At 45.5% G+C, this 13,336-nt stretch overlaps 4 protein-coding genes and 1 non-coding gene across 5 annotated transcripts; 1 reads left to right on the top strand and 4 right to left on the bottom strand. All coding sequences in view use genetic code 12, as the record gives it.

The window, feature by feature from the left end:
• Positions 1 to 6: 6 nt before the first annotated feature.
• CXQ87_000856 (tRNA dimethylallyltransferase) lies at positions 7 to 1,194 on the bottom strand (the record flags this gene model as incomplete). The annotated part of the gene is made up of 1 exon (XM_025479416.1): positions 7 to 1,194. One exon carries the CDS (start codon positions 1,192 to 1,194, stop codon positions 7 to 9), a length of 1,188 nt encoding a protein of 395 aa, XP_025338889.1.
• A 353-nt stretch (positions 1,195 to 1,547) lies between these two features.
• RIM20 (Rim20p) lies at positions 1,548 to 3,839 on the bottom strand (the record flags this gene model as incomplete). Its single annotated transcript, XM_025479415.1, has 1 exon — positions 1,548 to 3,839. One exon carries the CDS (start codon positions 3,837 to 3,839, stop codon positions 1,548 to 1,550), a length of 2,292 nt encoding a protein of 763 aa, XP_025338888.1.
• Positions 3,840 to 3,954: 115 nt separating this feature from the next.
• Positions 3,955 to 5,739, bottom strand: CEF1 (Cef1p; the record flags this gene model as incomplete). Its single annotated transcript, XM_025479414.1, has 1 exon — positions 3,955 to 5,739. The coding sequence occupies one exon, from the start codon at positions 5,737 to 5,739 to the stop codon at positions 3,955 to 3,957; it is 1,785 nt and encodes a 594-aa protein (XP_025338887.1).
• Positions 5,740 to 5,927: 188 nt separating this feature from the next.
• On the bottom strand, positions 5,928 to 6,001 carry CXQ87_000853. The gene has a single exon. It is a non-coding gene; the product is annotated as a tRNA-Asn (tRNA).
• A 381-nt stretch (positions 6,002 to 6,382) lies between these two features.
• Positions 6,383 to 13,070, top strand: CHC1 (clathrin heavy chain; the record flags this gene model as incomplete). Its single annotated transcript, XM_025479413.1, has 2 exons — positions 6,383 to 7,368; positions 8,039 to 13,070. The coding sequence occupies 2 exons, from the start codon at positions 6,383 to 6,385 to the stop codon at positions 13,068 to 13,070; spliced, it is 6,018 nt and encodes a 2,005-aa protein (XP_025338886.1).
• Positions 13,071 to 13,336: the final 266 nt, after the last annotated feature.

Raw genomic sequence — 13,336 nt, 5'->3', positions numbered from 1 at the left:
CTTCCGTTAGTTCACATTACCCTCAGCCTTCATTGCCTCCCTCTCTTCCTTGATTTTCTTGTATTTGGCAACAACCTCATCGTGAGTACGCTTTCTTTCGTTGTAGGCAAGCTGTTTCCGGTGACGTCTGCTGGACTCATGGATCTTCCAGTTTGTCTCTCCCACAGCCACAAGCGGACGCCCCTCCAGATCCTTGCATACCGAACACTCAAAGTGTTTCCAATTGGCACTGCTTTCCTTAAGTTTGTTACTCTTGAAGGAGTCGAAAAACTCGGATGTAGGTAAAAGCTGCTTCAAATGCTCTGGTGCCTCAGGCTCTGTTACTTTGGATGGACCAGATTTCAAAAACTGTTGCGCTATTCTCACCCCTCTGTCGCCCACCAAGCTTCCCCAATTACTCAAGTCTGTAGCATCTAGAAGGTACATTTTCCCTCCATACATGTAATCAAAGCGAGCCTCCTTGTGAAGCTCAACGCCCAACATCTTGGTGATCCACTTGACTTGATACTTTGCATATTGCCGCGTCCGGATCTTCATTCTTTCAACTCCCTCGGCAAAGAGCTTGGGATCAGTTTCACCACTTTGAAGCCAAGGCAAGAACTCCTTGAAACCAATCACCTGTAGAATGCTCCGACTGCAGTCAGGCTCCGGGTCTTGTTGCTTATAGAAGTCATATAGTTCCTGGATCTCCTGTAACGCACCATCCTCCATCATCTTGTCTACACGAACATCGAGTCGATGCAGCAAGACTTCCTTGTCGCAATGAAGCCATAGAAGAAGAGTGTTATAGTTGAGACACGAGTCTTCAAATTCATCGAGTTTCTGCTCTCGATAAACGTCGCTGGCTTTCTCCCCAGTTGTCAAGTAGATCTCCAAGGCTCGTCTGATCTTTCTCTGGTCCACAGGATGAAATTTCCCAGCTATCACTGGGTCAACCTCTTGAAGCTTTTTGAAGGTCTCTTCAACTGGCCCATCAAGTAGTGCTTGCTCGTCCTTGGTGAGATCTCGTAGTTTAGCACTTTCTTCCTTGTCCCCAGCAGTTTTGTTCTTGAACAAGAGCTTTTGTAGGTAGTAAAATGTACCACCAATAATGATCGGCGTCTTTCCTCGTGCATGTATGTCTTGAATTGCAGCATTGGCCTCTTCCCCAAATCTGTGGATGAAGTACTCTTCGCCCCAGTTCACATGGTCCATTACATGATGTGCGATTCCCTCTCGTTCCTCTATAGGGTGTTTGTTTGTAATAAGGGGGGCTCTCTTATACACTTGCATCGAGTCGGCATTGATCACCTCGCCGTTTATTCTCTTCGCTAGCTCTATACTTAACTATACTGTTAGATGCGCTGAGTGATGCTTCACATAACACGTACCTGCGATTTTCCCACACCAGTGGTACCAACAATGGCGATAACGTTCTTTTTGGGCTTGCTCATGATACAGTTTTTCATATATCGTAGATACCTTAATATCATGAGCTCATCTGGCGATGGATGTACATCAACATCATCGCACTGTGAAGTACTCACTGCGAGCCTGGTCGGACTGCATCAGTGGTGGTCCATATCCTGTGATGGATCTCTAAATGCTCTTTGGCTCTGAGGAGCGGCTAATGGTGTTCCTTGATTTTGCATTGCATTTTCAATGTCTCGTAATTTGTCTTGATTTTGTATGTTGAGCAGGAGCTCTCTGGCCTCCTCTCGTCTCTCATACAAGTAGTGGTCCACGTCGTGCAACACAGCGTTTCCCTTATCTAAGAAATCTGCGTAGAATTTTGAAGCTTGATTGAGGTTGGAAACAAGGTCAAGATATTGGACGTATGCTTCCTCGAAGCTCTGTAATGCCTGGTGTCTTTTGTCATGAGCTGCATTTGCGGAGGACTGGCGCACCTCGAGAAGCTGTAAGTTCTTCTCATGTATTTTCTTTTCAAGGTCCATTTGTTTCTGTTTGAGATCATCGACAAGTTGTAGGTCGGTGTTGAAGGCCTTTATGTGACTTTCATACACCGGCTCGAACTTTCGATGGCTGATTTTTCCCTCTTCATCTAGGAACTTCTCCAGGTTTTTCTTATACTGGCTCATGATAACAGGAAAGATGCTATGGTCTCTAGATTTGACTCCAACCGACGAGATCAAACGCTGCTTGCTCTGTTCAATTTTGTCTCCACTTGCTAGTAGCTCTCGAAGTTGTCCAATAACTTGACCAACGCTGGAGTTCACTTGAGCATGCGACGAACGTGGAATTGTACCAATGAGCTTTTGCTTACCTCCACAGTAGACCAACAATACCTCTTTGATAGCACGGTACAGGTCCATGATTAGCGAATCACTCTGCAGACTTTGATCAAGGTATGATGCCATCTTGTTTACCCTCGTACTAAGTTCTGACGCCGCAACACTTGAGGGCTCCCTGGTCCACCTATCAGATCCTTGCTTCTCCTTCATCAAGTGATCTTCGTACCTCTCCATCGAGAGTCTCTCATTACAAGCGTCCACAAGATCTTGACATTGCTTTGCGAGCTTACCAATCTCAAACATGGAGCTGTCAATTAGCTTTGTACCTCCCATGGAAACGATTTCCTGAGAATGGTGAAGTAATGAGTCCGGTACAGTTTCGGGCTTCTGAATCGCATCTATGGAAGCAGGAAGGTCTCGCTCAGCAAGGAACTTGTTAAACATCCTGGTCAATGCTTTTAGTGGCTCGTAAAAATGGTCAATGACAAACACCTCCTGGCGTTCTCTGAACGCCTGGGCAACTTGGATAATGGAGAACGGAACAAGACGCTGGAAGGCCTCATTCTCAGAGGACTTTTCGAAAAATTGTTTTGATTGTTCCGCATCGACCATTGATGCACCCGTGATAACTGGCAAAGCTTTGGAATCTGGAACCGGCTTAAGATACACCAAGTCGTTATCTTTCTCTGCACTTTTAAGTGTACTCTTGACCATATCCGTCAAGCCCTGGAGATCTTCAACAACGGGTTCAGTAACGTAGCGTTTGTATTTAGCGCCTTCATCGCAGAGTTTTGAAGCAACTTTCAAGTGGGCGACTTGCTCACCGTACTTGAAACCATCTAATGCCACGACTGACATACGGTATTGGGCGGCAGCCTCGAAGTGATATCCCTTGACCTTGAAGTGGTTGATCCAATCTAGAGTAATTGCATCCGACTCAGCACCGTACTCTGCTGCTTGCTTGTATAATTCAGAAACCTTCTTTGATAAGCGAGCTATCAAGTGGTCTTTCACGGTTTTGCCCATTGCAGCCTTCAGCCATACTAACTCTTGAGCCTGTGCAATGAGCATTATCTTGATGCACTGAAGCGTGTCGTCGTCAAAGTCAGGAACACCACGGAGCAATTCTTTATTCAGATTAAGCAAAGCATCAAAGAAACCTGCAGCCTTTTTCAACGACGTGCAAGCCAGCTTAAGACCGTCATCGGTATATGCGTTTTCATGAAGTGCTTTGTAAGAGTATAAAGCGCCCATTTCGTAGATCAATTGAAGCTGCTCTTGTTTCCACGAAGTAAAGGAGCAATGCTTGGGCTGGTACCGAAGGGTGCCGTACCACTCGAACTCTACACAGTCATCCATGAATTTGTTGTTGACATCGGAAAGGAAGTGGTAGTAATTATACAAGGTGCTCTCAAAATGCTCAATGTCGGGTGCTTCTTCGCGTGATAACACCGCTAAACTGTTCTGAAGATGCTGTGCGTACTTGAGGTCATCTCCGAATGACGTCACCGGCTGAAAATAGTCTCTTTTGATGAAATCAGCAAGAATGTCATGAAGCGGCTTTGCATCGCATATTCGGAAGGGTATTTGTATCAAGTTGTTGAACATTGCGTGAAGTGGTACCCTGTTTTGTTATCTGGGGTATCGATGTTGGAGTCGCGCACTGGCATCGGTCTTTGTCGTTGCGAACTAATGGCTGCGAATTATGGCTGTCGCATTAAAGCTAAAGTTCAGAACGGGCCAACTCTACTGATTCCACAAGATCATGGAGTTGTGCAGATCTTTCCTCCAAAGCAATCTCCTCAAGATCCAAAACTTTTTGCAAAATTGCAACATTTTGGTTTTCATCGACAAGTTGCTGAGCCAAATTGACGATGGCGTCGTACTTCTCTCTAGCCAGGCCATTGTATTCAGCTGATCTCCGATCGATATGAGCATCTATATTGTCAGATGATTCATGAAGGTCATTGATTGTCTGAAGTACTTGGGCTTTTGCTTCTTTTGATTTGGGGAGAGAAAAGTCACTTGGTGGTAACTTTTCCTGCTTGCTGTTCTTCAACTCTATGTCAATAAGGGAAAGAACATTTTTATGATCCGTTTTTCCAAGCGGGGTGATAGAATCTGCATCATACGTCGTATCGACGGATTGCTTGTAATCGGCTTTGATAAGAGCCTGGAAGTCTGCTGCAATGGCCTTCTCTGTCTCAGAAAGCTTGGGGTCAATCTCCTTCAATAAATGAGGATTTGGAGCCGCCAAGCCACGAATGGATGCCAGAGTTCGGAATTGCTCCGATTTCGAGCCTGGGTCTTCCAGATCCTCATCGATATCCAGACCTGCTGCAAGTGCTTGAATAGTCTTGTCAATCTGAGGTAGCTTGGGCTGGATGTTGTTCTTTGGCGGCGGTATCTTGGAAAACATTGACTTGATGAACTCTCGAAGCCTTTTCATAGACGACTTTTGTATCGGCTCCGAAAGTCTCTTTTTGGACACCAGATCCTCCCTTGATCGCAAAGAGCCCAGGCTGGCCCCAGAAGTCAATTCCTTCACCCGCTCTTCATTTCGCTGTGTGGTGCCTGGCGCAGGTAGAACCAACTTCCTCCTTTTGAGATCCTGGTCAGCGGCATCCGAAAATAACTTTGCAGCGTCCGAAAGCTCTTGCCTCTGTCTCTTCTTTGCCCTCTCCTCACTACCATCTGGTTTTGCTTTCTTAGCCTTTTCCTCTGGTGCATCTACACCTTTAAACTTGACCCGCTCCTGAAAGCTCAAACGCTCCCTATCGTTCACAGCATCTTCACCAGTAGTATCGTACAACCCTGGAGGAGGAGCATGCTCATGAGGAATATCAGCATTATAGTCGAAGTCGTTCCGCTTCTTTTTGTTCCTCAGCTCTAGACTCATCCTCACACCAGCAGCCTTGAGATCCCTCCGCTTTTCTAGAAGCGTGACTCGGCGGTTTTCTTGAAGCATACGCTCTCTCTCTTTACGTTTAGCCTTCTTGCCCACTGTGTTGGCCAACCTGGCTTTGGCTTCACTCAACATCTCCAGTTCATCTTCATCCATGTCCTCTAGATCTGGACGAGATGGCAAACTCTCATATGCATTTCCCAACGCCGGTAGCGTTTCAATTCCATGACCGGATAGTTTAAGATCGTCAAGCTCTTCGTCCTCATCCTTGTTCCCCATAGCTCTATCTAGAAGCTGCTGGTACCTATCAACACATTGCGTGGGAGTACGGCCCATGATCGGGGAGATGCTCCTCCATTGATTAGGCAATAGTTTCACTAAACCTAACAATTTCTCATCTTCTTCAGGGCTCCATTCGTCTTTCTTGATGCTTGGATTGAGGTACTCATTCCATCGAGCTTTGGCCTGTTTGGCTGTTTTCTTGGGTTGGAGCGAGGCCACACGAGCCCACTGAGTTAGACCGTATTTGGAAACAGCAGCTCGAAGAATCTGATCTTCAACATTCGTCCATTGTCCTCCTTTGACGTAGATGGGAGGTGCCATAATGATGTAGTGAGGGAAGAGATGTCGTAATGGGTGCGAAAGTAGAGCACACTAGCATTACTACAAAAGAGAGAGGGATGAGCGAAACAATGCTGCCTGCCTTACACGGCGCTGTATGAGTCTCAAATTGACTGTAAAAATATGAAATAAAGAAAGAGAGGGTTGTAAAAGTTGACTTCGAAAAAAAACGACCTCGGTGAGGGTCGAACTCACGATCTTAAGATTAACAGTCTTACGCCTTAACCAACTTGGCCACGAAGTCGCTGTGGATGATACTGGAAACACAAGTATATATGAACTTAAAGTTAAAAAATGGATCTCAGTACTGTCAACCTTTATTATCAAATTAGGATTGTTGAGGTTCTGAATAATCGATTCCGGGCCTTCAAACACTCAAAAAACGGAAAATGCGGCTTCTAAGGTCAATAACGTGCTGAATATCCATGATATCAAAAACTACTCAACAACCAATGAAGGAGACATAAAATCTGTCTAGAACAGGCCCATTGAGAAACTCTATCTTGGTGTTGGTGACGGGTGTATAAGGGCTTCAATCATTTTGCACCCGAACCATATCCTACTATCTCACTCTCAGGTGCAGTCATCAACTTCACTTCGACACTACAAAGCTTCTGCCTGAACTATGGAGAATTTGGGGCTAGCGCTCCAGCTTGCCCTCATATCCAAGAAAGACTTTGTCATACAAACCACTGATTACCATAAGTGTTTGAACTCCCTAAAATACTTGGCCACTGAGAGGTTTAACATTGATGATATAGTGGAGGTTGATCTCCATGCTCTAGACGTTGATTTCAATGCTATTGCGGAAAGCATTATTAATCCAGAGGGTTTTGTCTACAGTATGGTCATCTGGAAGAATCTAGAGACTGTGAAGCTCGATTTCGATAAAAAACGCAATCTTCTACGAGTCTTGGATGAGTTATCGAGGTACGGCAAGGTGTCATCGAGAAATACTGACCATGAGCCTTTTCAATTGGGCGACCGGATGGTAAGAAAGCCACCAATCTGTATTTTGGTTCCCATCATTGTCAATGGTACTCATATGCCAAAGATAAACCCGCAGATCAAGAGCCGCTTTTTCTATTCCCAGCTATACATCCCCCAGGACGGCGACGAGTTAAAGCTACAATCAAGTAATAAAGACATCTTGCTGGCGAGATGCAGTCTAGAGACCGTTTTTGTGAAGGCCACTGTTGAAGAGTACGCCTTCTCATTGTTCGTGTTCGCCAGATCACATCGATTATGCTCCTTAGCTCCGCTTTCTAGTCGACCGCCTTTATCTGCGAGAGAAAATGTTCTTTTATTGGCTAAGGCGTTAGTTGTTGCAAGATCTGACGACGATGAACGACTATTTGTCACGCCGGAGCATGTCAAAGTTGCCTTTCGAAAGGTGACATCCTGGCTCATAGATTGGGAAACAAACCCTCTTTTTAGTGGCACTGGCGAAAAAGATGATTATAGGAAAAAAATGGAGATCTCCATGCTCACAGGTGATTGGTTTGGAAGTGAGTGGAGGCACGTTGAAAATTACTTAACGAAGAATGCTTCGAAACCAGACAAAAACTCGACGACTGGATTCACCAACCCATTAGTTGAGGATGTTTTGTTGTCAGTGCAGCCTCCAATATAGTGCTATGAGATTGTGTGGTTAGACCGTGCATTGGGGCTTGGAGATTTTCAGCGTTTGAGATTCATCATAATAGAGAGATGTCTGATGCAATTGAGTTTAATTTATCTAATCTGCTTCAAAAGAGACCAATGGTACCAGGCCCTCGGTGTGATTGCTAAAGATAGACCGTGAGACATATAGGCGCAACTGAGACACAGTGGTCAATTTCGAATATCCTCCACTTCATTTATTATATCTCTTGTTCTTCATTTCACCAAGAGAGTGGTTTTTAATTTGTGACCTAAATGCTCATTTTTTCAGCCAGTATTGAACAAGTTGTTCTTCCAGATACGGTCCGAGAGTCGCCAGGCCGCGATAACCGAAATCACCCCCCTTTCATTGTAGTTACGCAACGCATTCGAAAAGACTTCATCTTTTTGGATAAGTATTTAAAATTTTATATAAACTGTCTCTCCAGCAGCGAAAATATCGCAAATTTCAGTCAGAGTAGTGGTGGAAAGCCCAGGCTATTATACACCCGTGCCTCCCGCTTACATAATCCAACGAGGCCACCTAGGAAACAAAACCACGAGATCAAAAACCACCTACCACCTTTTGCTACCGTCCCCTTTTACACCAACCCCCACACACAACCCTACTTTTTGAAAGTTTCAATCCCCGTGTGGCTGCTGGTTTAAATATGACGGACATTCCCATCAATTTCACCCAATTGGCTCAGTTGACCCAATTGGGCATTCAACAGCAGTCGCTTGATTTTAAGTCAACCACCCTTGAATCTGATCGCTACATATGTGTGCGTGAAAGCACTCAGCAAGGCAACACTGTCGCCATCATCGATGCTCAAAACAACTTTGAGGTGACCAGAAAGAACATGACTGCTGACAATGCAATCATGCATCCTACTGAGAATGTGATTGCTTTGAGAGCCAATGGTACTGCTTTGCAGGTCTTCAACTTGGGTACTAAACAAAGATTGAAGTCCCACACGCTAGAGCAACCCGTTGTTCTTTGGAAGTGGTTGACCAACGAGGTATTGGGTCTTGTCACCGCATCCACCATTTACACGTGGAATATCTTCGATGGAACCAACGACGGACCCGTCAAGCTTACCGACAGACACCACACGCTCAACAGCTGTCAAATCATAAACTTTGTTGCTGAGCCAGACCTAAATTGGTTTGCTGTCACTGGTATCGCTCAGGAAGATGGCAGAATTGCTGGCCACATTCAGTTGTTCTCCAAGTCTAGAGGCGTTTCACAGGCAATTGAGGGTCATGTATCTCGTTTCGCCCAGATCACGCTCAGCGGTGCCGCTAACCCCACCAAGGTCTTCTGTATTGGTAACAAGACTGCCTCTGGCCAGGGTAACTTGCACATTATCGAAATTGACCACGTCGATGGCAACCCTCCATTCCCCAAGAAGACTGTCGAGATTTTTTTCCCTCCTGATGCCACTAATGACTTCCCCATTTCGTTGCAAACCTCCAACAAGTACGGAATTATCTATATCTTGACCAAGTATGGTTTCATCCACTTGTACGACATCGAGACCGGCTCCAACTTGTTTGTCAACAGAATCACTGCTGAGCCTGTGTTCACCGCCGCCCCCTACAACGACGGTACAGGTCTCATCACCATTAACAAGTCGGGCCAAGTTTTGGCTGTCGAGATCGCCAAGGACAAAATCATTCCCTACGTTTTGGACAACTTGTCCGATGTATCTTTGGCATTGTCGCTCTCCTCCCGTGGTGGTTTCCCTGGTGCCGAAAACTTGTTCCAGCAGCAATTCCAAAACTACTTGAGCCAAGGTGACTACACCAATGCTGCCAAGGTGGCTGCCTCCTCTGAGCAATTGAGAACCCAGGATACTATTAACAGATTGAAACACATCACTCCTTCTCCAGGACAGATTTCTCCAATCTTGCAATACTTCTCCACCTTGTTGGACAGAGGTACTCTTAACAAGTACGAGTCGATCGAGCTCGCCAAGCCAGTCTTGCAGCAAGACCGTAAACCATTGTTTGAGAAGTGGTTGAAGGAGGACAAGTTGACTTCCAGTGAGGAGTTGGGTGACATTGTCAAGTCTTACGACACTGCTTTGGCTTTAGCTGTCTACGTCCGTGCCAACGTTAATATCAAGGTTGTCTCGTCTTTGGCCGAGTTGGGTCAGTTTGAAAAGATCCTTCCTTACTGCCAGAAGGTTGGTTACAACCCTGACTACACTAATCTTATTCAAAACTTGGTCCGCGTTAACCCAGATAAGGCCAGTGAATTTGCTGTTTCTTTGTTGGCCAACGGCGATGCTAATTTGAACATCGAGAACATTGCTGACTTGTTCTTCTCCCAGAACTACATCCAACAGGGTACCGCTTTCTTGTTAGATGCTCTTAAGAGTGACACCCCATCTGAGGGCCACTTGCAAACCAAGGTTTTGGAGACCAACTTGTTGCACGCTCCTCAAGTTGCTGACGCGATCTTGGGCAACCAGATGTTCAGCCACTACGACAAGCCAAGCATTGGTAAGTTGTGTGAGAAGTCTGGCTTGTTCCAGAGAGCTTTGGAGCACTACGACGATTTGAAGGACATCAAGAGAGTCATTGTCCACACCAACGTGTTGCCAGCTGACTGGTTGGTTTCATACTTTGGCCAGTTAAATGTTCAGCAGTCCATGGCCTGCTTGAACGAATTAATGACCAACAACTTGCAGCAGAACTTGCAAATTGTGATCCAGGTGGCAACCAAGTATTCTGATCTTCTTGGGCCTCTCAACTTGATCAAGCTTTTCGAAACCTACAAGTCCAACGAAGGTAAGTACTACTACTTGTCCTCTATCGTTAACTTGACACAGGACCCAGATGTGGTTTACAAGTACATTGAAGCTGCAAGCAAGTTGAATCAGACCAAGGAAATCGAGAGAGTTGTTAGAGATAACAATGTTTACAATGGTGAAAAGGTTAAGAACTTCTTGAAGGAAGCTAACTTGGAAGACCAGTTGCCACTCATTATTGTTTGCGACAGGTTCAACTTTGTTCACGACTTGATCTTGTATTTGTACAAGAACAAGTACTTCAAGTTTATCGAGGTCTATGTCCAGCAAGTCAACTCTGCCAACACTCCCCAGGTGATCGCAGGTTTGTTGGACGTTGACTGTGATGAGAACATCATTAAAAGCTTGTTGATGTCCGTTTTGGGCAGAGTTCCTCTTAAGGAGTTGGTCGAGGAAGTTGAAAAGAGAAACAGATTGAAGATTTTGTTGCCATTCTTGGAGAAGACCTTAGAGGGTGGCTCTTCTGACCAGGAGGTTTACAACACCTTGGCCAAGATTTACATTGACTCCAACAACAGCCCTGAGAAGTTCTTGCAAGAAAATCAACAATATGATACTTTGTCTGTTGGTAGATACTGTGAGAAGCGTGATCCATACTTGGCTTACATTGCTTACTCCAAGGGTAACAACGACGACGAGTTGATTAACATCACTAACGAGAACAAGATGTACAAGTACCAGGCAAGATATTTGTTGGCTAAATCTGACTTCGACTTGTGGGCAAAGGTGTTGAGCCCAGACAACGAGTACAGAAGGCAATTGATTGACCAGGTTGTCTCTACTGGTATTCCAGAATTGAGTGATCCTGAGGCCATTTCTGTCACTGTGAAGGCATTCATGGAGAACGACTTGCCACAGGAGTTGATTGAACTTTTGGAAAAGATCATCTTAGAGCCATCTCCTTTCAACGACAACACTTCCTTACAGGGTTTGTTGCTTTTGACTGCTATCAAGGCCGACTCAACCAGAGTTGCTAACTACATTGAGAAGCTCGACAAGTTCGATCCCAACGAAATCGCTCCATTGTGTATTGACAATGATTTGTTCGAGGAAGCATTCGAGATCTACGATAAGTTTGAACAAAGAACTGATGCTATGAAGGTGTTGGTTGAGGACATCATGTCGCTTGATAGAGGTGAGCAGTACGCCGAGAAGCACGACACCTCGGACTTGTGGTACCAGTTGGGTACCGCTCAGTTGAACGGCTTGAGAATTCCCGAGGCTATCGACTCGTACATTAAGTCTAAAAACCCACAGAACTTCGAGCAGGTTATTGAAATCGCTGAACGTGCTGGCAAGGAGGAGGAGTTGGTTCCATTCTTGGACATGGCTAGAGAGACTTTGAGGGAACCAGCTATCGACAATGCTTTGATCAACTGCTACGCCAACGCCAACAGATTGACTGACATCGAGAAGTTTGTTGCTGGACCCAATGTGGCTGTTTTGGAAGACATCGGTGACAAGTTGTTCGAGGCAAAGAACTACAAGGCCGCTAAGATTTTGTACTCCAACATCTCAAAGTACTCCAAGTTGGCCACCACCTTGGTTTATTTGGAGGACTACCAGTCTGCTGTTGACTGCGCCAGAAAGGCTTCCAACACTCAGGTTTGGAAGCAGGTCAACAGTGCCTGTATTGAGAACAAGGAGTTCAGATTGGCCCAGATTTGTGGTTTGAACTTGATCATCGATGCTGAGGAGTTGCCAGAGTTGGTGAAGACCTACGAGTACAACGGTTACTTCGACGAGGTTATTGCTCTCTTCGAAAGCGGTTTGGGTTTGGAGAGAGCTCATATGGGAATGTTCACCGAGCTTGCCATTCTTTACACCAAGTACAAGCCTGAGAAGGTGATGGAGCATTTGAAGTTGTTCTGGTCTCGTATCAACATTCCAAAGGTCTTGACCGCCTGTGAATCCGCTCACCTTTACCCAGAGTTGATTTTCTTGTATTGCCACTACGAGGAGTGGGACAACGCTGCCTTGACCATGATGGACAAGTCTGAGGTTGCCTTCGACCACAGTTCTTTGAAGGAGATCATTGTGAAGGTTTCCAACTTGGAGATTTACTACAAGGCCATCAACTTCTACTTGAAGGAGAACCCAACCCTCCTCGTGGACTTGATGTCTGTCTTGATTCCAAAGCTTGATCTTCCAAGAGTTGTCAGAATGTTTGTTAAGTCTGACAACCTTCCATTGATCAAGCCTTTCTTGATTTCTGTGCTTGACAAGAACAACTCGATTGTCAATGGCGCTTACCATGATCTTTTGATTGAAGAGGAGGACTACAAATCTTTGCGTTCTGCCATTGAGTCTGAGTCGAGCAACAGATTCAACTCATTGGACTTGGCTGAGAGATTGGAGAACCATGACCTCATTTTCTTCCGCCAGATCTCCGCCACCTTGTACACCAAGAACAAGAAGTTTGCCAAGTCTATTCAAATCTTGAAGAATGACAAGTTGTGGGCTGACTTAATTAAGACTGTTGCCATCTCCAAATCTACCAAGCTTGCGCACGATCTTTTGGATTACTTTGTTGAGACTGGTAACCACGAGGGTTTCGTTGCCCTCTTGTACACCGCCTACTCTTTGATTGAGTACGACTATGTGATTGAGTTGGCTTGGTTGCACAACTTGGGCAACTTCATCAAGCCATACGAGATTTCTGTCGCGTACGAGAACCAGAGGAAGTTGAACGAGGTCTACGAGGACTTAGAGAAGAGAAGAGCTGCTGAGAAGACAGATGATGAGCCAGCTGCTGGGCAGCCATTGATGATCACGAGCGGTGCTGGCTTGGGAATGAACAACACCGGCTTGGGATACCAGCCCACGGGCGCTGGATTCGGCAATGCCTTTTAATCGCAACAAGAATCGGGAGCCGCGTGACTTTGTAGGGTAAGTCTAGCAGTCCTGCTACAATTGCAAATAGAGACGACAAAAGTTTGATTTGAATGGTGCAAGTGTAGTGTAGAAATGCATATCGATGGGTGGCCATGCGGCGCATCACAATGCAAGGGAAAGAGATTGCAGGGAGAGATTGCAGGGGGAAGAGATTTGAGCCATTGTCTATGAACCAATTGGTCCGGGTGCAAGTGAAACATTCTTTTTTGCCATGAGAAGGAAAT

The sequence above is a fragment of the Candidozyma duobushaemuli genome (assembly GCF_002926085.2).
Source record: "Candidozyma duobushaemuli strain B09383 chromosome Unknown A_B09383, whole genome shotgun sequence".
Lineage (NCBI taxonomy): Eukaryota > Fungi > Ascomycota > Pichiomycetes > Serinales > Metschnikowiaceae > Candidozyma > Candidozyma duobushaemuli.
This window is presented reverse-complemented; position numbering and strand designations above follow the sequence as displayed.